Source organism: Astyanax mexicanus, unplaced genomic scaffold (genome assembly GCF_023375975.1).
Source record: "Astyanax mexicanus isolate ESR-SI-001 unplaced genomic scaffold, AstMex3_surface scaffold_34, whole genome shotgun sequence".
NCBI lineage: Eukaryota > Metazoa > Chordata > Actinopteri > Characiformes > Acestrorhamphidae > Astyanax > Astyanax mexicanus.
Genome location: NW_026040044.1, coordinates 225,098 through 249,541, shown reverse-complemented (window position 1 = coordinate 249,541; position 24,444 = coordinate 225,098). Strand labels below are relative to the sequence as shown.

The following is a 24,444-nucleotide window of genomic DNA, read 5'->3' as shown; positions in this document are numbered from 1 at the left end:
TTAAATGTCAGGGCTCTCTGGATTCTACCAAGGAGGTGTGGAGCTACTTTGAGCCTGGATAACGGTATTAAAAAACGATTTATTGGGGCAAATCATGCCCCGGTACGGCCGCTGTACAAAGACCAAATGTTCGCAAAAAGTACAAAATTACTGGATCTGAGAAAGCTGATAAAGAGCAGATATGGGCTTTTCAACAAAGTACTTTTATCACGTTACAACTACACATTGTGGTGGAAATACCTGTGACAATTAATAAGAACAAACATTAAGCTCTGAGTCTTGTCAAATGAGTAACAAGTTTTTATTAAAGCAAATGGTGAAAGTACAATCAGTTCATGAAATCATCACGCTCTGAAAGTGCTCTGGGACCAACAGCTTCCCAGAGTGTGTTATTTATCCCCGCTCGGCCTAATCTAAAGACATGTACCAAATATGGACATAGGACTTCCGCCTGCAGTTGTATCCATCAAAACTCCCTTCTATTCCAAGACAGAAAAACTCCCTTCTATTCCCAAGCAAAGTTGCTTTCTCGTCTAAATGTCAAGGTAACCTCTTTCCGTCCATGTCCACATGTTTACATAAAAGCGCTATCAGAGAACATTTTCCTGCTAGTCAGCACGTACGCACTGTTGCATTTTTGAATCACTCTTTCACAGCAAACTGAGTAATATAAGTGAATTACCATAGTGAGTAATATAAATGACAATGATTACATTTCAGTGAAATGAACATGCATAAAATGATTACATTTCTCATAATGGAATGATTATAATGATTATTATAATGGTGATAGGTGAATTGGTTACATTTCCCATATCAACATCAACTACACCCAAAGTCTTTCAAAAAATGAAATAATGAGTAAATTGATGCACCATTTAACATATATTGTCCCAGGCTTTAAAAATGATGTTCTTACCTCTCGTTTGATGGTGATGAACTTTCCTGGCTCTCTGCGGCAGAATGAAGGCGCTGGTGTTTTAGAAGATTCCTCTTAACTGTAAAACTCTCTCCACACTCTGAGCACCGATGCATTCTTTTTTCTCTGGCATGAAGGCTCTGGTGTTTTTGGAGATCCTTCACATTTGTACAGCTCTTCCCACACTCCGAGCACCGATACTTCTTCTCTTTGATATGAAGGCGCTGGTGGTTTTTGAAAATCTTCTTATTCGTAAAACTCTTGGCGCACTCTTCGCAGTGATATTTTTTCTCTTTGGCGTGAATGCGCTTCTGGTGCAGTACAAGGAGAAACTCTGCAGTAAACGTCTTCTCGCACTCCGTGCAGTGATAAGGCCTCTCTCCAGTGTGCGAGTGCTGGTGTCTTTGGAGACAACGCTTTCTTACAAAACTCTTTTCACACTGTGTGCACTGATGCGGTTTGATTTCTTTATGAATGTACTGGTGAGATTGTAGACTACGCCGCCTCAAAAAACTCTTGTCACAATGTGAGCAGTGATACGGCTTCTCCCCAGTGTGAATACGTTTGTGTATTGTAAGAGCTCTGCTGTTAGAAAAAGCCTTCTCGCACAGCGAGCACTGAAACGGTTTCTCACCAGTGTGAATGAGCTTGTGTGATATCAGATGAGAATGCGTGGTAAAACTCTTTCCGCACAACGTGCAGTTAAACGGTTTCTCTCCAGTGTGAATGCGCTTGTGTTTTTTAAGAGCTCGCACTTCTTTAAAATATTTCCCACAATCCGAGCACTCGTGAGGTCTCAACTGTGTGTGAGTACTTCGGTGTGATATTAGATTACTGTGTGCCCTAAAACTCTGTCCACACACTGAGCATTGATACGGTTTCTCTCCAGTGTGAATGCGCTGATGTGTTTGGAGACTGCGTAGCCTAGCGAAGCTCTTCTTGCACTCTGAACACTGATACGGTTTCTTTCCTGTGTGAATGAGCTGATGTGTTTGGAGACTGCTTTGCCTAGCAAAGCTCTTCTTGCACTCTGAACACTGATACGGTTTCTCTCCTGTGTGAATTCTCATGTGTTGTTTAAGATGGCATTTTACAGTAAAGCTCTTCCCACACTCTGTGCACTGAAACGGTTTCTCTCCAGTGTGAATACGCTCGTGATCTAAAAGACTACTTAGTCTAGGAAAGCTCTTGTCACACTTTAGGCACGGATACGGTTTCACTCCAGTGTGAACGTACTGGTGTTCATCCAGACTGCTCTGTACTGTAAAACACTTTCCACACTCTGAGCACTTATATGGTTTCTCTCCAGTGTGAACGCGCTCGTGTATGTTTAGACTACCCTTGCTATTGAACCTCTTCCCGCAGTCTGAGCACTGATACGGTTTCTCTCCAGTGTGAAGGCGCTTGTGTACTTGAAGGCAACTCTGTGCTTTAAAACTTATACCGCACTCAGAGCACTGATACGGTTTCTCTCCAGTGTGAATCCGCCGGTGTATTCTGAGACCAGTCTTTGTAGTTAAATTCTTCCCGCATTCAGGGCACTGATGTGATTCCTTCTTTTTCACTTGACTCGTTTGTTTCGTCCTGTTAGTTGTTCCATTACCAGTGGAAGCAGGGGTTGTTTTCTGAGAACCGGAGCTTTTAGACACCATGTTTAAATTACACTCCTTTTTTTGCACAGTGGGAGGAATTCCTAATGGAGATGTTTATGCATCTGTTTAAGTAAATTCTTGAACCTTGTTGCAAGATGACTACCCAAAGCAGGAGAAGACACGAAGCAGGAGGTCCTTTCTTTCTGCAGGAGAAACAGGGGAAAACTCAGTCAGTCATTTAGTTGTGTTATTTTTGTCTACAAAAATTATGTAAGGTTATTGAATGGAGCTGTACCTGTCTGAGTAACATGTTGATTAAGGTGTTTTTATTGTTTTATTTATCATTAAAAATTAATTGTCATTTTATTTGGTTATTAAAAAGTGCTAAAAACCAGTATGAACAGGTTTAAAAATGAGTAAAAATATACAAATCTAAAATATTTTGTTTTAAAAAATAAGTACTTTGATGTTTTGTGGTGGAATGTAAAGAGTCATGTGATGCGAACTAACTTACAACAGCCATAGCTAACACATAGTCAAAAAGGTCTAAAACTAAAAATATATATTTGTGTAATCTTGTGTATTTTGAGTTGTACACAGTATTGTTGTGCGAGCTAACTTGTTTGAGTGTACCTAGAAATGGACTCTAGCTCAAGACACTTCAAAAAACCTTAAAAAGACGTCAATATGACTCGTGCCCATTATTTTTACAACAACAAAAAAATGTCCATGCTGTTTGTTCAAACTATGTTCCATTTGTTTGAAGACGTATTTACAACATCTAAATTAGGTTGAATAGATAAATAAGGATGCACGTTACATTTGAATAAATTAAAAGTAAAATAAATATTCCAAGTAGAAAAGTTAAATATTTATTCCATGTTTATTGATATTTAAACTTTAATTTATTGCCACTTCTGTATAAAAACATTTTACAGAGACCAGATTTTTAGTTAACACAATCCTCTCCAAAATCTCACCATAATACCCCCCATCAATATCATATACAGAAGCTTTATTAACTAAACACCATTAATTTTCATCCAAACGACAAAGCAAAAATAACTATGATATACTTCAAAGCATAACTATATACTTTTACATACTTTTAACTTGAATTATTCCTCACGCTTAGCCAAACAACGGGTACAGGCTTTTTAACTTAACCTAGCTAAGCTAACTAGCTAGCTAGCGTAACGCTAGTTACCTCAGACACATACACAGGGCCTATTTAACTTGATTTGGTAGTAATTGTTGCATACACACCAAAACAATTATCCATATACTGTGTTTTATGAAGGTTCACTAGGAGTTGTAGATTCTATTAAAACAAAGCAAGTTTATTAACAGAAGGCTCCTGGAGAGCCTACCCTGAAGCCTCACGATTCGCAGACCGCTCAGCTTCTAGAGACAGTCTCTGAATCTCTTACATTTTACAGTCGTATTAAAAGAACTCTATTCTCCTCGACTCCTCCCAGTATGAAGACACCTTAACATTTGCCTAAACAATCCTAAACAAATGTATATGTGAGTACATTTCCTGTTTTTCCCATTAGCTGAGGGTTCTGAATCTACAGATCCCTGCGAATTCTAAAGTTGTGTTTCCTGTTTTGCATGAACAGTTCAGCTATACCATGTCCGAAGAATGTGTGGACAATGCACCGCTGGGCTTTCCTGTTTCCTGTATATTTCTCTCTCTCTCTCTCTCTGTCTCTCTCTCTCTCTCTCTCTCTCTCTCTCTCTCTATCTATATATATATATCTATATATATCTCTATATATATATCTATATATATATATATCTCTCTCTCTCTCTCTCTCTCTCTCTCTCTCTATATATATATATATATATATATATATATATATATATATATATATATATATATATATATATATATATATATATATATACATACACACACACATATAGATATATAGGGTTACCATAAACTTAAAATAATCAGTTATAATCTAAATTGTCTGATTATATTCAAATATTGTCTTATACATAACTTTATATATCAAAGTTACACAATAAAACCCAAAAGATTGTCTGTTTTCCCTCACACAGTTGCACAAAAAGGTGGTTTATTAGACGTTTGCCTAGTCCTGCTAACCGAGCTAGCATTAAGCTGGTTCAGTTACCTCAGGCTCAGGATCCACCACAGGTCCTATTAACTTGGTTTCTTAATAATAATAAAATATAGTTAACTAACGTTGAGCTAACTGAGCTAGCTAAGCTAACTAGCTAGATAATGTAACGCTAGTTACCTCAGGCTCAGACTCAATCAAGTGTCCTATTTAACTTGATTTGGTAATAAAGTTACACAAGAAAACCCACTAAATTGTCCGTTTTCCTCACACAGTTGAACAAAAAGGTGGTTTATCAGACCATACTTAGGTACTTATCTGGCCATAGCCTCGTCCTGCTAACCGAGCTAAGCTAACTAGCTAGCTAGCTAAGCTAACTAGCTAGTTAGCTTACCTAATGCTAGTTACCTCAGGCACAGACTCCATCACAGGTGCTATTTAAGCTTGATTTGATAATAAAGTTACACAATAAAACCCACTAAATTGTCCGTTTTCCTCACACAGTTGAACAAAAAGGTGGTTTATCAGACCATACTTAGGTAACTTACTTATCTGGCCATAGCCTCGTCCTGCTAACCGAGCTAAGCTAACTAGCTAGTTAGCTTACCTAATGCTAGTTACCTCAGGCACAGACTCCATCACAGGTGCTATTTAAGCTTGTTTTAAAATAATATAAAGTTACACAATAAAACCCAATAAATTGTCTTTTTTTCCCTCACAGTTACACAAAGTGGCGTTTTATCAGATTTGCCTCTGTAACTTTATTACCTAAACAAGTTTAATAGGACCCTTGATGAAGTCTGAGCTAAGCTAACTAGCTAGCTAAGCTAACTAGCTAGCTAGCGTAACGCTAGTTACCTCAGGCTCAGACTCAAAAAGGGTCCTATTTAACTTGATTTGGAAATACAGTTACACAATAAAACCCAATAAACTGTCCGTTTTCCTCACACAGTTGCACAAAAAGGTGGTTTATCAGACTTTTGCTGTATCTGACCATAGCCTCGTCTTGCTAACCGAGCTAAGCTAAATAGCTAGCCAAGCTAACTAGCTAGCTAGCGTAACGCTAGTTACCTCAGGCTCAAACTCCATCACGGGTCCTATTTATAAATATAAAATATAAAGTTACACAATAAAACCCAATAACTTGTATGTTTTTTCTCACACAGCTGCACAAAATGGTGATTTCTCAGACTTTGGCCTTATCTGCTATTAGTCTTATTCAGCTAACCTAGCTAAGCTAACTAGCTAGCTACTCTCTGGGGTCTGCGGTCATTCTCACGATGCCATTGTTGGCACTGATTCGTCATTAAAAAAAAAACATTAAAAATTACTATTTTTTTTACTATTTAATTACTATTACTATTTGCTTCTAGTGCTTCCAAAATATTTGAATAAACCCATTAGTTTTTAGAGAAACAGATTAGAAACTGCCAGACCACAAACAGAATTTAGATAAAGTGGGAATATCCAGAAAAATAAATCCGCCTGGTGCTGCTGATGTATTCTGTCACAGTAATAATAATCCATGTAATAAACTATCATCAAAATCCTTATACTTTTTAATTTGAATTCTGTACATAAATAATAAGTAAAAAATAAAAGAGGCGCTGGGTAATTATTTTTTTATCAAAACATGATCAATTCCATCAAGATTTACAAATTCTGGAAGCATTTACATCTCAAATAATGATATTTTTGAGCAGAACAACCTCAGCACACCCTGGGATGGATTTTTACTTTCTGGACCTGGGTTCGCCCCCAGCCCTAAGCCCCCCTACCCTCGACATAAATACCCCTTTACAACTACAGCACAACACAACATGCATTTAAAATTCTAACGCCAATAAAATCTAATTATACTGGAACAAAACTTTTCTCTTCATTACTACCAAATTATCTGGGTTTTACTTGGCACAACTTTCTCTACATACCTCCCCCTTCGGCCATCAGCGCAGACTGGAGGAGTCAAGGAGAGAACGGAGCAGGGTTGCCAGGTCCAACAAAATATATCCAACCCAAACCCAAAGTCTAAAACCCACCCTTCCGAAGATTAAACTAGCCCAAAATATACATCTGTCACACGTTTAAAGCAAATGGTAAAACAACTCTGAGTGTATGACTTAGTATTAATTAATCATAAATATTACTATTTACCTTAAAGTTATTAATAACTTATGTAACATTAATGTTTTATTATAAGTTTTATATCCCAGTCAAGAACATTTAATAGTAACATAAGTAGCAAGACAAGATTTTTCCTTACTCATTCTCCTCTTCAATGTTTTTTATTGTCTTGTGATTTCCGGTTAAAAAAAAGAAAGTGCAAAAGGTATTTGCTTTTTCATTTTAGTGTTTTCATTTCAGTTTTATTTTTGGCAGCATGAATAGGAGAGAGAGAGAGAGAGAGAGAGAGAGAGAGAGAGAGAGAGAGAGAGAGAGAGATCTCAACGTAACCAGAAACAAGAAATCACAAGGTAATTAATAAAAATGTTAAAGGGGAGAGGAGAGTTCAGGAGGGGCAAGAACAGAAAAGTGTAAGAAAAAGTTTTTTTTTTGCTAATTATGTTACTATTAAATGTTCCTGACTGGAATATAAAACTGTTATAAAGTAAATAATAAAAAAACATTTTACAATATTATTAATGACTTTATGATTAATAGAAATACTCATAATAAATACCTTACTCTACTTAGTCGTGTACTCATAGTTGTTTTGCGATTTGCTTCAAACGTGAGACAGACAGATATTTATTGGTCTAGTTTAAGCTTCTGAAGGGAGGGTTTTAGACTGAGTTTGCGCTGTATTTTGTTCGACCTGGCAACCTAGCCCTGCAGTGGAAAATAGAGAATGTTGCACTACAGCACTATATATGGTGACACAGTTATACAGGAAGTAGAGCTCATGTTGAGGCTATTCCTCACAGCATTCAGGGACACGTTCATAACATGTTTGGTTATTGTAATTTCACTGCTCGTACTCATTAAAGCACAGTGAACAAATGGAGTATTGTTCCTATCTAGAAAAGCGTTCAGACTGCAGTTCGCCTGTGATCTGTAGTTCTGAACCGGTCCGAGAACCATTGCCATCATAAACACACTCTGACAGGCAATTAACATTATGAAACAAAAACACGTTGAGATCTGGCTTCACTTAACATCTTAAAAACAAAACTTCTACATCCATCTATAACTTCCATCCATTCATACCTACAGTATTTTATCAACATTTATGCACACAAGCAAACACATATTTTAATTTTTTTAACTGAGCTGCAGAGCCCAATTTTCAACGTCTAAATAAGGTAATCACGGACCAACCAAATTTACCCCCAAGTAAAAACGTCTGGAATATGGGACGAAGCAGTGTTTTACACTTCAGCTGCTTTACTTCAACATCAGGTTTAAAAAGCGCTATATGATTAAAACTGATTTTAATGAACTGGAACATAAAGCACCACAAAATATATTGTTGCTTAGTTTTATATATGTTCCTGTATGTATTATTTTGGAATTCAAGAAAAAAAAAACTCAACCATTAAAACCTTTCGCATTCAAAGTATATATTTATCTCTTTATATACCACTCCTTACTCTATACCACACGAATACACCCTGTATGTGTACGCTTACAGCCACAATGATTATCAAACTAATTATCTAACTATTCCTATAATTATTCCTGATTGATAAATCAAGAGTCAATTCTGAGGTCAGAGATCAACGCTGTTTTAATGCATAAGAAGTGAATCAACACACTTCTGCTATCTGGGATGCGAGTTAAATAATTAAAGATATTAAAGTGTAGATAAAGTTAAAATACAATCTAAACTTAACCTCTTACAGCTCAGTCTGAACAAGATCCAATTTACATTTACAGAGTTTCTCCTCCATCAGAGAGAGAGTGAGGAGTAAAGTGAGAGTAAACAGTGAGTAAAAGTGTAGAAGAGTTCTTTACCTTCAGCAGATCAGCTCCTGTTTCTCTATAAGGACTAGAGGTGGGCGGGTCGATCCAAATATATCGATACCAACGCTGTTATTGGTATTAAGCAATACTTGTGTAAAAAGATCGATACTCAAGCTTGCTTTTTCTCTCCCCCCCTCCCCCTCTGGTCTTTTGTTGTTGCACGTGTGTCACGTGGCTCAGCGGAGCCAGCCAATCAGCCAACAGGTATGGAGAGCGACAACCTGAATATTTATATATATATATTTTTACACTCTATGTATTTAGGAAAAATAGAATTGCACTGAAAGGAAGAAAATGACTTATTTTTTTTAATTCTTTTTCTTAAGAACAATTCTATTTGAAAAAAGAAACAAAGAACTAGAAAAGATGTCTAGTGAGGGGAGAATTTTTGTTTTATTTTTGTATTGTGGCTGCTCCTTTTCTATCTCAAAAAATATTTACTTCCCTAACGTGAAGGCAAACTTTGTTTTTGTTACTGTTCCATTATTTGGCGAAATTTTATCCTAGATCTTTTGGATCCTTTGGATCTATGAAGCTTAAAATATTCAAAAGTAACGGTATCGATATCGGAACTACTGACCCTGGGTTGTTTTTTGGCAGCTTGCAATCTTAGTGCATTACCGCCATCTACTGGACTGAAGTGTGATTAAATTGTGTGAGATATGATATAAAAATATATATTTATATTAAAAAAAATCTAAAGTCTTCTTGCAGTTTGTGTATCTTTTGTAAATTTTATGACTGCTTTGACTGTAGGCTCTGTACCACCTAAACTATTTTTTTCTAAGTTACAGAGTTTTTTGTTACCCTCTCAAGATGTTCTCTCTTGTTAGAGTAATGCCTACGTGTATTAAATACATGCTTTACGGTTTCAGTCTCAGTACAGTATAGGCACATTCCGGTCTCATGTTTTCCTATAGTGTGTAAACCACTATTCAGTCCAGTTGGATTATCCTTATCCTGGTGAACCAGGTTTCCTCCTGCTGTATTAGTGAACTGAATTTCCTGACTGTTATTACTGTTGTTTACTATATAAATACCTGCCTTTTGTCTCCTTATCCCATTCATCTTACCAGATTTTTTTATTATTGTTTTAAATTCTGATTTGCTTAGTGTAACCTGTACTTCTACTTGGTAATTTCAGTTATTTTAGTGCTTCTCATTTTATACTGGAGCCAGCACCTCCACCTGGACTGGATGAAGAGTTTAAACCTGCCTCTATTTGCCAATTTAATGTTGCAAATGTTGGTAAATGGACAAATTACACATAGTTTAAAGTTGAATATATATATATATATATATATATATATATATATATATATATATATATATAAAATTTTATTATTGCATACAATATGATATGATATGGCACAGCCCTGAGATAATACATGAATTTTATCAGATTTGTAACAGAAGTCAATGACCCAGAATATTACTAATACTAATAATACTACACTCCAAATATCTCCATATATCCATTAAAGTCAAATAAATGATAAAGTACAGATATAATCTGTATCTAGTAGATATATAATGGAAAATGAGAACAGTGTGATAAAAACAGTAAAAAAGTAGAACCCTTATGTGATAATTAGGGGTGGGTGATATAGCATCATATTTCAGGCTGTAATATCGTTCACCATATAAAATAATGTTGGTGATATTATTGTGTACGGTACGATATGGCACACTCCTACTCCTGATTTATCTGATTTACTTATTTATTTATTAACTATTATTATATTTTAGTTTCTTGTCAAATCTGACTCTATGGATATGTTTATAAATATTCTTAAAAACTTAAAATGTACCTGTTGATTTGCCCTGTGTCTGTAGTTGTAAAATGTATAAAGAGATTCAATTACAAAAATAAGAATGTGAATCTCAAAAAGAGAGTTGCAAAAATAAAACAAGAGAAAAAGTAAAAACTATACCTGTTTACATCAATTCAGTGCGAACATTCTCTAATTCATATACTGTCTCTTCCAGGATTTACCTGATTCATTCAGCCAATCACAGAGCTAGCTCCACCTTTCAGGACTACGTATAGATTTACAGGTACGTACAACAGGTAAATATCACAGGTAAGTGTGACAAAAATGCATAGAAGATAAATACAACAGGTAAATATATAGGGTAAATATAAAAGTACCTTTATATATCATTATAGACATGTATCATAGATTGTATATAGCTGGACAGAGCATCGTCTCTCAAAAGTGAAGCCACCACAGGTCAGGCGCCCCCTGCTGTTTGGTTTCAGAAAGCTGTGAAACTCCACCCATCCCCATAGGTTTCAATGGCAAAACAGAACTTTCAACCACGTTTTTTTCTAATATATTCTATATATACTTATATTGTTAAATTTTTATATCCACACAGAATTTGTTTTTTAAAACGTTATTCAGCTCTATTTAAAAAAGGTGTGGTTATTGAAAAAGGGCTGGTTATGGGCGGTGCCAATAACAGACCGTCAGCTCCGCTCCGCCCTGCAGCCTGTGACCTCGAGGCAGCCCTCAGGGGCGGGGTTATTTAAATGAGTAGGCGGTCTCTCCACAGTCTTTCTCCCTCCTCTGGTCTCTACTGCGCAGAATCGGTGTCAGGATCGCCAACATGGAGGAAGATTTTAGCTTCATTTTCATTGAATGACTGGGAACGGAGACACGGCGTCCATCTTTTTTTTTACAGTCTCTGACATGTACTGATCCAAAATCAGTAAGTAAATATTACACTGAATACAATAAAACCTTCAGTGTGGAAAAAAAGAGTAAATATAAAGAAAACGCATAAAAATATATAATCATAGTTATAAAACCATTCATTATTTTTCGTTCCTTCACTACTGGAATACAAAACAAACAAAAAAAACTAAAGAATATTTACGAGTGAGAGGTATTTGGAGATCTTTCTCAGGATGTTTTTCCTCTTTTATCATTTTCTTCCCTGTTGCTGTGAAAAGGACCAGGCTGTATAAAAAGCACAAAAACAAAAGTAGAGAATTAACAGAATTATCTCAAAAATATACATTTATAGCATTCAGCTGATCACTTTATCCACAAGGACTTAAAATGGAATTTTCTCCCCAATTTACGAGGTCAATTACCCAACCCACCCTTTAGGACCCCCCCCCCCCCCCCCCCCCCCTTCTGAAATCTCTTGTTTGCTTCTGCTTCAGTTTTTGCTTCTGAGTCTGTTTTTGGGTACACATCCCCCATGGATAAACACTATTTAGACGGTGTGTGAGACACAGTCAGTCAGTTGGTGTTGGAGTTGAGCAGGGTGGAGTTGGGGGAGCTGGGAGCTGCTGAGCGCCCTAAGGTTGGACCGTGCTTTGAATAAAGAGAACACCTTTCTGCAATAATAACCTTTCATAATAACAAAGGAACTTTCTTATAACAATGTTATTGTTTTACTAAACATGTCTACACATATGTTTTCTTAAGCATTTTACTGGATGCATTTCAGGGTTTGAGTTCTTTTTAAAAAATATCAGCATTAGATTGTTAAAATTAAAATATATTAGTGGGTCACTTAAAATGAATTAAAAATCATGATTTATTTTTTTAATGCTGGAATTTCCCTGTATTATTGTGAGGGACAGTAATAATTGTGTAGTTTAGGTCAGGCAGACTAGATCATTTTTACTGTATTATAATATCTCAGAGAGAGAGAGAGAGAGAGAGAGAGAGAGAGAGAGAGAAAGAGAAATGGCATGAACAAAAGAGAAAGAGAGAGATACAGATGTTGCAAGCGAATGAGAGAGACAGACAGCGTCGGAGCCAAACAAGTAACCTTATAGATATTTAAACTGTATGTTAAATAGTAGATAGTTTCAATATTCAAGTTTATTTGGATCCCCAAAGTCTTCTGATGATACCAGACAAAGACACAGTTTTATACAGTTGAAAATGGGCTGGACAGTCAGGTGGGCTGAAATACATTTATTTTGTTATATAACTCCCTTCGGTTTCAGTGTCCAAATTTGGTCAAGATCGCCTTTTTAAAAAAAACACGAGTAGCCGAGGCAGAGACCGGGGGCAGGTTAATCTTTGCACCGGCGTTATCTGTCCTAATCTATAGGGAGGCTAACACACTCGGCTCGCTCACCCGGGGAAAGTGTCAGTATCTTGGCCTGCTGCCCACGTCAAAACTGTCCACTCTGTTTATAATAAATCTGTACGTGAACTCACGCACACATGCACACACACACACCTGAAACCTGTCTTCTCTTTTCTTTTAAAAGCTTGATTCTCGTCTATCTTTTATTCACTGATTTAACTTAACTTAACTGTAAATTGTATGCTTAGCGAACTTAGTAGAACGCGAGTTGTAGAGAGCCCCGGCTTTCCTTCAGGGAAAACAACCCCATATGCTGTATTAGACGCGACAACAGAAGCTGCAAGCGAAAGAGAGAGACAGACAGACAGACAGATGGTGACAGCGAAAGAGAGAGACAAAGATACAGACAGACGATGTTAGCGAAAGAGAGAAACAGTGACGGACAGACAGACGATGCGAGCCGAAGAGAAAGACACACAGACAGTGCAAGAAAAAGAGAGAGATAGACAGACAGACAGATGCTGCGTGCGAATAAGAGAGACATGGAGAAATATGGAGCGAGTGAAAGGAAAAAACAAGAGAGACAGATGGAGCAAGCGAAAGAGAGAGATATAGAGACAGACAGACAGACAACGTTAGCGAAAGAAAGAAAGACAGACAGACGACGTTAGCGAAAGAAAGACAGACAGACAGATGGTGTTAGCGAAAGAGAGACAGACAGACAGACGATAGCGAAAGAAAGAAAGAAAGACAGGTGGCGTTAGCGAAAGAGAGAGACAGACAGACAGACAAGCGTTAGCGAAAGAATTTCTGGTTGCCCAGAGCTTTAATATTCAATAAAAACGTCTGGCAGTTTGTTTTAACGGGAGACAGTGGTTTTATTTCTTAGTAATTGTAGTTGGAGTAATGATGAAAAAATTTTAGCCCCGAAAAAAATATGTATTGTCAGAAAAACAAAAGGTTATAGTGCTGGGTCTAGCAGTGATCCAAACGGCTGAAACCAACTCACCACTGCAGAGCTCGGATTGGCAGTTTCTAGAATCTGTCCTTTAGTCAGATCTGTCTTCGTCCCACTCCTCTGCAGAACTATCAAAAACACAGATCAACAGTTATCTCTCCAAACAGCCAAACAAACTTCCAATCAATTAATCAATCAATCAATAGAGGCGACATGCTTATCATACAAATATACAAAAGCTTCATTTTATTGGAATGCAATAGAACTACACTCCAGATCTAGACTGTGCATTTCCTGCAGAAACTGTGACTACGCCTGCAGCTCAAGTTTCAGATGTTAGGGTGTTGCATGGAGGCTGCTAAGGTGTTACTAGATGATGGGTTGTAAATATGTTTGTCTAATAGGGCTGAGTCCAAAAACGTTTGCTTCAGCTTAGGAGTCCAAATACCTTCGGCTGAAACAGTGAATTGAAAAGACGTCCAGGAGTTCAAAACTATCTGGCTAAATAGTGAAACTGTGCTTGGCCGAAAGTGTCCCAAAACTTTTTGGCTAAATGGAGGAATGCATGTCAAAAAACACAAAAACAAAAACCACTGTTTATATCTCATAGTGCAGGTAAATCTTTGGACGTTGCCATCTTTGTACTGATAATGTCATAGACATATTTATACATAGACTCTGCATAGCCTATACATAGAGTCTGTGTGTGTATACATGTGTGTATACAGACTCTATATATAGGCATTGCAGAGTCTATGTATAAATATGTCTATGACATTATCAGTACAGTGATGGTGGCGCCCGGAGCTCCAAAGAAGCGTTATAAGATGTAAACAGTGGTTTTTAATAAGCTTCTTGTGCACTTTTAAAAGTTCTTAATGCCTCAATTTAAATGTCAGGGCTCTCTGGATTCTACCAAGGGGGTGTGGAGCTACATTGAGACTGGATAACGGTGTAAAAAGCGATTTGCTGGGGCAAAACATGCCCCGGTGCGGCCACTGTACAAAGTGTTGGCAAAAAGCACAAAATTACTGGATCTGAGAAAGCTGAAGGAAAGCGGAGGTGAGGTATTCAACAAAGGTTAGTACTCTTTATCATGTTTAACTACACCCAAAGTCTTCACCTTTAAAATGAAATAATGAGTAAATTGATGCACCATTTAAAATGTATTGTCCCAGACTTTAAAAATAATGTTCTTACCTCTCGTTTGATGGTGATGAACTTTCCTGGCTCTCTGCGGCAGAATGAAGGCGCTGGTGTTTTAGAAGATTCCTCTTAACTGTAAAACTCTCTCCACACTCTGAGCACCGATGCATTCTTTTTTCTCTGGCATGAAGGCTCTGGTGTTTTTGGAGATCCTTCACATTTGTACAGCTCTTCCCACACTCCGAGCACCGATACTTCTTCTCTTTGATATGAAGGCGCTGGTGGTTTTTGAAAATCTTCTTATTCGTAAAACTCTTGGCGCACTCTTCGCAGTGATATTTTTTCTCTTTGGCGTGAATGCGCTTCTGGTGCAGTACAAGGAGAAACTCTGCAGTAAACGTCTTCTCGCACTCCGTGCAGTGATAAGGCCTCTCTCCAGTGTGCGAGTGCTGGTGTCTTTGGAGACAACGCTTTCTTACAAAACTCTTTTCACACTGTGTGCACTGATGCGGTTTGATTTCTTTATGAATGTACTGGTGAGATTGTAGACTACGCCGCCTCAAAAAACTCTTGTCACAATGTGAGCAGTGATACGGCTTCTCCCCAGTGTGAATACGTTTGTGTATTGTAAGAGCTCTGCTGTTAGAAAAAGCCTTCTCGCACAGCGAGCACTGAAACGGTTTCTCACCAGTGTGAATGAGCTTGTGTGATATCAGATGAGAATGCGTGGTAAAACTCTTTCCGCACAACGTGCAGTTAAACGGTTTCTCTCCAGTGTGAATGCGCTTGTGTTTTTTAAGAGCTCGCACTTCTTTAAAATATTTCCCACAATCCGAGCACTCGTGAGGTCTCAACTGTGTGTGAGTACTTCGGTGTGATATTAGATTACTATGTGCCCTAAAACTCTGTCCACACACTGAGCATTGATACGGTTTCTCTCCAGTGTGAATGCGCTGATGTATTTGGAGACTGCTTAGCCTAGCGAAGCTCTTCTTGCACTCTGAACACTGATACGTTTTCTTTCCTGTGTGAATGAGCTGATGTGTTTGGAGACTGCTTAGCCTAGCAAAGCTCTTCTTGCACTCTGAACACTGATACGGTTTATCTCCTGTGTGAATTCTCATGTGTTCTTTAAGATGTCTTTTTAAAGTAAAGCTCTTCCCACACTCTGTGCACTCAAACGGTTTCTCTCCAGTGTGAATACGCTCATGATCTACAAGATTATTTTGTCTAGAAAAGCTCTTGTCACACTTTAGGCACTGATACGGTTTCACTCCAGTGTGAACGTACTGGTGTTCATCCAGACTGCTCTGTACTGTAAAACACTTTCCACACTCTGAGCACTTATATGGTTTCTCTCCAGTGTGAACGCGCTCGTGTATGTTTAGACTACCCTTGCTATTGAACCTCTTCCCGCAGTCTGAGCACTGATACGGTTTCTCTCCAGTGTGAAGGCGCTTGTGTATTTGAAGGCCATACTGTTCTTTAAAACGTTTACCACAATCAGAGCACTGATACGGTTTCTCTCCAGTGTGAATCCGCCGGTGTATTCTGAGACCATTCTTTGTAGTTAAATTCTTCCCGCATTCAGGGCACTGATGTGATTCCTTCTTTTTCACTTGACTCTTTTGTTTCGTCCTGTTAGTTGTTTCATTACCAGTGGAAGCAGGGGTTGTTTTCTGAGAACCGGAGCTTTTAGACACCATGTTTAAATTACACTCTTTTTTTTGCACAGTGGGAGGAATTCCTAATGGAGATGTTTATGCATCTGTTTAAGTAAATTCTTGAACCTTGTTGCAAGATGACTACCCAAAGCAGGAGAAGACACGAAGCAGGAGGTCCTTTCTTTCTGCAGGAGAAACAGGGGAAAACTCAGTCAGTCATTTAGTTGGGTTATTTTTGTCTACAAAAATTATGTAAGGTTATTGAAGGGAGCTGTACCTGTCTGAGTAACATGTTGATTAAGGTGTTTTTATTGTTTTATTTATCATTAAAAATTAATTGTCATTTTATTTGGTTATTAAAAAGTGCTAAAAACCAGTATGAACAGGTTTAAAAATAAGAGTAAAAATATACAAATCTAAAATATTTTGTTTTAAAAAATAAGTACTTTGATGTTTTGTGGTGGAATGTAAAGAGTCATGTGATGCGAACTAACTTACAACAGCCATAGCTAACACATAGTCTAAAGGGTCTAAAACTAAAAATATATATTTGTGTAATCTTGTGTATTTTGAGTTGTACACAGTATTGTTGTGCGAGCTAACTTGTTTGAGTGTAACTAGAAATGGACACTAGCTCAAGACACTTCAAAAAACCTTAAAAAGACATCAGTATGACTCGTGCCCGTTATTTTTACAACAACAAAAAATGTCCATGCTGTTTGTTCAAACTATGTTCCATTTGTTTGAAGACGTATTTACAACATCTAAATTAGGTTGAATAGTTAAATAAGGATGCACGTTACATTTGAATAAATTAAAAGTAAAATAAATATTCCAAGTAGAAAAGTAAAATATTTATTCCATGATTATTGATATTTAAACTTTAATTTATTGCCACTTCTGTAAAAAAACATTTTACAGAGACCAGATTTTTAGTTAACACAATCCTCTCCAAACACTCACCATAATACCCCCCATCAATATCATATACAGAAGCTTTATTAACTAAACACCATTAATTTTCATCCAAACGACAAAGCAAAAATAACTATTATATACTTTAAAGCATAACTATATACTTTTACATACTTTTAACTTGAATTATTCCTCACGCTTAGCCAAACAACAGGTACAGGCTTTTTAACTTAACCTAGCTAAGCTAACTAGCTAGCTAGCGTAACGCTAGTTACCTCAGACACATACACAGGGCCTATTTAACTTGATTTGGTAGTAATTGTTGCATACACACCAAAACAATTATCCATATACTGTGTTTTATGAAGGTTCACTAGGAGTTGTAGATTCTATTAAAACAAAACAAGTTTATTAACAGGAGGCTCCTGGAGAGCCTACCCTGAAGCCTCACGATTCGCAGACCGCTCAGCTTCCAGAGTCTCTGAATCTCTTACATTTTACAGTCGTATTAAAAGAACTGTATTCTCCTCGACTCCTCCCAGTATGAAGACACCTTAACATTTGCCTAAACAATCCTAAACAAATGTATATGTGAGTACATTTACTGTTTTTCCCATTAGCTGAGGGTCCTGAATCTACAGATCCCTGCGAATCCTAAAGTTGTGTTTCCTGTTTTGCATGAACAGTTCAGCTATACCATGTCCGAAGAATGTGTGGACAATGCACCGCTGGGCTTTCCTGTTTCCTGTATATTTCTCTCTCTCTCTCTCTATCTATATATATATATCTATATATATCTCTATATATATATATCTATATATATCTCTCTCTCTCTCTATATATATATATATATATATATACACACACACATATAGATATATAGGGTTACCATAAACTTAAAATAATCAGTTATAATCTAAATTGTCTGATTATATTCAAATATTGTCTTATACATAACTTTATATATCAAAGTTACACAATAAAACCCAAAAGATTGTCTGTTTTCCCTCACACAGTTGCACAAAAAGGTGGTTTATTAGACTTTTGCCTCGTCCTGCTAACCGAGCTAGCATTAAGCTGGTTCAGTTACCTCAGGCTCAGGATCCACCACAGGTCCTATTAACTTGGTTTCTTAATAATAATAAAATATAGTTAACTAACGTTGAGCTAACTGAGCTAGCTAAGCTAACTAGCTAGATAATGTAACGCTAGTTACCTCAGGCTCAGACTCCATCACGGGTCCTATTTAACTTGATTTGGTAATAAAGTTACACAATAAAACCCAATAACTTGTATGTTTTTTCTCACACAGCTGCACAAAATGGTGATTTCTCAGACTTTGGCCTTATCTGCTATTAGTCTTATTCAGCTAACCTAGCTAAGCTAACTAGCTAGCTACACTCTGGGGTCTGCGGTCATTCTCACGATGCCATTGCTGGCACTGATTCGTCAGTTTTTACTATTTAATTACTATTACTATTTGCTTCTAGTGCTTCCAAAATATTTGAATAAACCCATTAGTTTTTAGAGAAACAGATTAGAAACTGCCAGACCACAAACAGAATTTAGATAAAGTGGGAATATCCAGAAAAATAAATCCGCCTGGTGCTGTTGATGTATTCTGTCACAGTAATAATAATCCATGTAATAAACTATCATCAAAATCCTTATACTTTTTATTTGAATTCTGTACATAAATAATAAGTAAATAATAAAAGAGGCACTGGGTAATTATTTTTTTTATCAAAACAAGATCAATTCCATCAAGATTTACAAATTCTGGAAGCATTTACATCTCAAATAATGATATTTTTAAGCAGCACAACCTCAGCACACCCTGGGATGGATTTTTACTTTCTGGACCTGGATTCGCCCCCAGCCCTAAGCCCCCTCCCCTCGACATAAATACCCCTTTACAACTACAGCACAACACAACATGCATTTAAAATTCTAACGCCAATAAAATCTAATTATACTGGAACAAAACTTTTCTCTTCATTACTACCAAATTATCTGGGTTTTACTTGGCACAACTTTCTCTACATACCTCTCCCTTCGGCCATCAGCGCAGACTGGAGGAGTCAAGGAGAGAACGGAGCAGGGTTGCCAGGTCCAACAAAATATATCCAACCCAAACCCAAAGTCTAAAACCCACCCTTCCGAAGATTAAACTAGCCCAAAATATTATCTGTCACACGTTTAAAGCAAATGGTAAAACAACTCTGAGTGTATGACTTAGTATTAATTAATCATCAATATTACTATTTACCTTAAAGTTATTAATAACTTATGTAACATTAATGTTTTATTATAAGTTTTATATCCCAGTCAAGAACATTTAATAGTAACATAAGTAGCAAGACAAGATTTATCCTTTTTTTAAATTGTCTTGTGATTTCTGGTTAAAAAAAGAAAGTGCAAACGGTATTTGCTTTTTCATTTTAGTGTTTTCATTTCAGTTTTATTTTTGGCAGCATGAATAGGAGAGAGAGAGAGAGAGAGAGAGAGAGAGAGAGAGAGAGAGAGAGAGAGAGAGAGAGAGAGAGATCACAACGTAACCAGAAACAAGAAATCACAAGGTAATTAATAAAAATGTTAAAGGGGAGAGGAGAGTTCAGGAGGGGCAAGAACAGAAAAGTGTAAGAAAAAGTTTTTTTTTTTTGCTAATTATGTTACTATTAAATGTTCCTGACTGGAATATAAAACTGTTATAAAGTAAATAATAAAAAAACATTTTACAATATTATTAATGACTTTATGATTAATAGAAATACTCATAATAAATACCTTACTCTACTTCACATGTGTCAAACACAAGGCCCGCGGGCCAGATGTGGCCCGCCACGTCCTTTTATGTGGCCCGCGAGACCTTGTAAGATCTTAGTGTCTATAATAAATAGGTCAGGAGCGTTCTTTGACCAAAAACTACATTTCCCACAATGCTTGTCGATTGTATTACCCGCAAAGTTACGGCTCTCTCTATGGCTCTGACTGCCACTACACGGCAGTGTAGTCATTGATGTGGAAACCCTGCCGGAGGGAAGGCGTAACTTCGCGGATGGAATTGAGACATACAAATGTTTATCCCATAATGTCCAGAAAAAGAAAAGTTGATGCAGACGGACGGCTGTGCTTCAAGGCGAAAGACCGGTATGCCTTTTGTGTTACGAAGAGTGTTACTGACCAAAATAAACGCTTTTTAGGAGAGATATAAGTTCTGTGTAAATATTTATAAGACAATACCTGACAAAATCTGTTTTAATGACAATAAACATCACTGTGACAGCGCTAGTCGCAGTTTCACCTCAGCAAAGGACGAGGACGTGAATCACTTATCTAACCAGCCTTTACTGATTTCTGCCCCCAATAACCCTTTCAATAACCTCCAATAAAAAAATATGAGGTTAGCAGCGCGCTAACTGACCTGTTTTTAATGTAATTCGAGCAGTGATTCCGTGACGCTGCTCTAAACTGCTGCTGTTAGCTGCTTGGGCTGAAAGATGAACTGTAGAGAGCTGAATTATCCGGTTAGTGGGGTTAAAAATCTTTATTTCATACACAGAAGAACTTAAACATTTTAAAAACGCTCCAGACTGGCTGAGCTGAGCCCTGTAGCCCGTGGCTGGCCTGTAGCTCTGACTTAGTAAAGACTGCGGGCTTGTGCTGCTGCTGCAGCTCCGACTAGTGGTTGGATGAGGAACTGCTATATTTATTAAGCCTTATTTCAGTATCAAACGTTTTGATCAAAGTTAATATAACTTGATGTCATTTCTATTCACTTGAATAGTTTGGTTCTTGATTGATGGAGTTTTTGGATTTCATAACATGACAAATTAAAAGGATTTATGTTAATAGAGCAACAAGCAAACATTTTTTTCCATGCAACTGTAATATTTGATTGAATAAATAATATATTGAGAGTTATTTAACATTAAGGAGTAATTACATTCATTTAATATTACATTTGGTTACATTTTATTACATTTATAAGTTACATCTGGCCCTCAGAGGACAGCCAATATGCCAATGTGGCCCTCGGCCAAAATTAGTTTGACACCCCTGCTCTACTTAGTCGTGTACTCATAGTTGTTTTGCGATTTGCTTCAAACGTGAGACAGAGAGATATTTATTGGTCTAGTTTAAGCTTCTGAAGGGAGGGTTTTAGACTGAGTTTGCGCTGTATTTTGTTCGACCTGGCAACCTAGCCCTGCAGTGGAAAATAGAGAATGTTGCACTACAGCACTATATATGGTGACACAGTTATACAGGAAGTAGAGCTCATGTTGAGGCTATTCCTCACAGCATTCAGGGACACGTTCATAACATGTTTGGTTATTGTAATTTCACTGCTCGTACTCATTAAAGCACAGTGAACAAATGGAGTATTGTTCCTATCTAGAAAAGCGTTCAGACTGCAGTTCGCCTGTGATCTGTAGTTCTGAACCGGTCCGAGAACCATTGCCATCATAAACACACTCTGACAGGCAATTAACATTATGAAACAAAAACACGTTGAGATCTGGCTTCACTTAACATCTTAAAAACAAAACTTCTACATCCATCTATAACTTCCATCCATTCATACCTACAGTATTTTATCAACATTTATGCACACATGCAAACACATATTTTATTTTTTTTAACTGAGCTGCAGAGCCCAATTTTCAACGTCTAAATAAAGGTAATCACGGACCAACCAAATTTACCCCCAAGTAAAAACGTCTGGAATATGGGACGAAGCAGTGTTTTACACTTCAGCTGCTTTACTTCAACATCAGGTTTAAAAAGCGCTATATGATTAAAACTGATTTTAATGAACTGGAACATAAAGCACCCCAAAATATATTGTTGCTTAGTTTTATATATGTTCCTGTATGTATTATTTTGGAATTCAAGAAAAAAAAAACTCAACCATTAAAACCTTTCGCATTCAAAGTATATATTTATCTCTTTATATACCACTCCTTACTCTATACCACACGAATACACCCTGTATGTGTACGCTTACAGCCACAATGATTATCAAACTAATTATCTAACTATTCCTATAATTATTCCTGATTGATAAATCAAGAGTCAATTCTGAGGTCAGAGATCAACGCTGTTTTAATGCATTAGAAGTGATTCATCACACTTCTGCTATCTGATGCGAGTTAAATAATTAAAGATATTAAAGTGTAGATAAAGTTAAAATACAACCTAAACTTAACCTCTTACAGCCCAGTCTGAACAAGATCCAATTTACATTTACAGAGTTTTTCCTCCATCAGAGAGAGAGTGAGGAGTAAAGTGAGAGTAAACAGTGAGTAAAAGTGTAGAAGAGTTCTTTACCTTCAGCAGATCAGCTCCTGTTTCTCTATAAGGACTAGAGGTGGGTGGGTCGATCCAAATATATCGATACCAACGCTGTTATTGGTATTAAGCAATACTTGTGTAAAAAGATCGATACTCAAGCTTGCTTTTTTTCTCCCCCTCCGGTCTTTTGTTGTTGCACGTGTGTCACGTGGCTCAGCGGAGCCAGCCAATCAGCCAACAGGTATGGAGAGGACAACCTGAATATATATATATATATATATATATATATATATATATATATATATATATATATATATATATTTACACTCTATGTATTTAAGAAGAATAGAATTGCACTGAAAGGAAGAAAATTACTTATTTTTTAAATTATTTTTCTTAAGAACAATTCTATTTGAAAAAAAAGAAACAAAGAACTAGAAAAGATGTCTAGTGAGGGGAGAATTTTTGTTTTATTTTTGTATTGTGGCTGCTCCTTTTCTATCTAAAAAAATATTTACTTCCCTAACGTGAAGGCAAACTTTGTTTTTGTTACTGTTCCATTGTTTGGCAAAATTTTATCCTAGATCTTTTGGATCCTTTGGATCTATGAAGCTTAAAATATTCAAAAGTAACGGTATCGATATCGGAAATACTGGCCCTGGGTTGTTTTTTGGCAGCTTGCAATCTTAGTGCATTACCGCCATCTACTGGACTGAAGTGTGATTAAATTGTGTGAGATATGATATAAAAATATATATTTATATTAAAAAAAAATCTAAAGTCTTCTTGCAATTTGTGTATCTTTTGTAAATTTTATGACTGCTTTGACTGTAGGCTCTGTACCACCTAAACTATTTTTTTCTAAGTTACAGAGTTTTTTGTTACCCTCTCAAGATGTTCTCTCTTGTTAGAGTAATGCCTACGTGTATTAAATACATGCTTTACGGTTTCAGTCTCAGTACAGTATAGGCACATTCCGGTCTCATGTTTTCCTATAGTGTGTAAACCACTATTCAGTCCAGTTGGACTATCCTTATCCTGGTGAACCAGGTTTCCTCCTGCTGTATTAGTGAACTGAATTTCCTGACTGTTATTACTCTTGTTGTTTACTATATAAATACCTGCCTTTTGTCTCCTTATCCCATTCATCTTACCAGATTTTTTTATTATTGTTTTAAATTCTGATTTGCTTAGTGTAACCTGTACTTCTACTTGGTAATTTCAGTTATTTTAGTGCTTCTCATTTTATACTGGAGCCAGCACCTCCACCTGGACTGGATGAAGAGTTTAAACCTGCCTCTATTTGCCAATTTAATGTTGCAAATGTTGGTAAATGGACAAATTACACATAGTTTAAAGTTGAATATATATATATATATATATATATATATATATATATATATATATATATATATATATATATATATATATATATATAATTTTATTATTGCATACAATATGATATGATATGGCACAGCCCTGAGATAATACATGAATTTTATCAGATTTGTAACAGAAGTCAATGACCCAGAATATTACTAATACTAATAATACCACACTCCAAATATCTCCATATATATCCAGGATTAAAGTAAAATAAATGATAAAGTACAGATATAATCTGTATCTAGTAGATATATAATGGAAAATGAGAACAGTGTGAATTTTTATTTTGATAAAAACAGTAAAAAAGTAGAACCCTTATGTGATAATTAGGGGTGGGTGATATAGCATCATATTTCAGGCTGTAATATCGTTCACCATATAAAATAATGTTGGTGATATTATTGTGTACGGTACGATATGGCACACTCCTACTCCTGATTTATCTGATTTACTTATT

General features: G+C 36.6%; 1 protein-coding gene across 12 annotated transcripts in view; it reads right to left on the bottom strand.

The window, feature by feature from the left end:
* LOC125790017 (gastrula zinc finger protein XlCGF26.1-like) overlaps positions 1-24,444 on the bottom strand; it is a 76,453-nt gene that overhangs the window by 19,069 nt on the left and 32,940 nt on the right. For 3 of the 12 annotated variants that reach the window (XM_049473101.1, XM_049473102.1, XM_049473104.1), the window contains exon 2: positions 14,782-16,576. The exons of 3 other annotated variants lie outside the window; for them this stretch is intronic. In XM_049473101.1, the coding sequence (XP_049329058.1) occupies positions 14,782-16,433 (1,652 nt within the window). In that variant the 5' untranslated portion in view covers positions 16,434-16,576. Of the gene's footprint in view, positions 1-919; positions 2,715-10,696; positions 11,531-13,632; positions 13,710-14,781; positions 16,577-24,444 lie in introns of those variants that run through there. 6 more of the 12 variants (XR_007429982.1, XM_049473106.1, XM_049473110.1 and 3 more) reach the window with 6 other exon arrangements.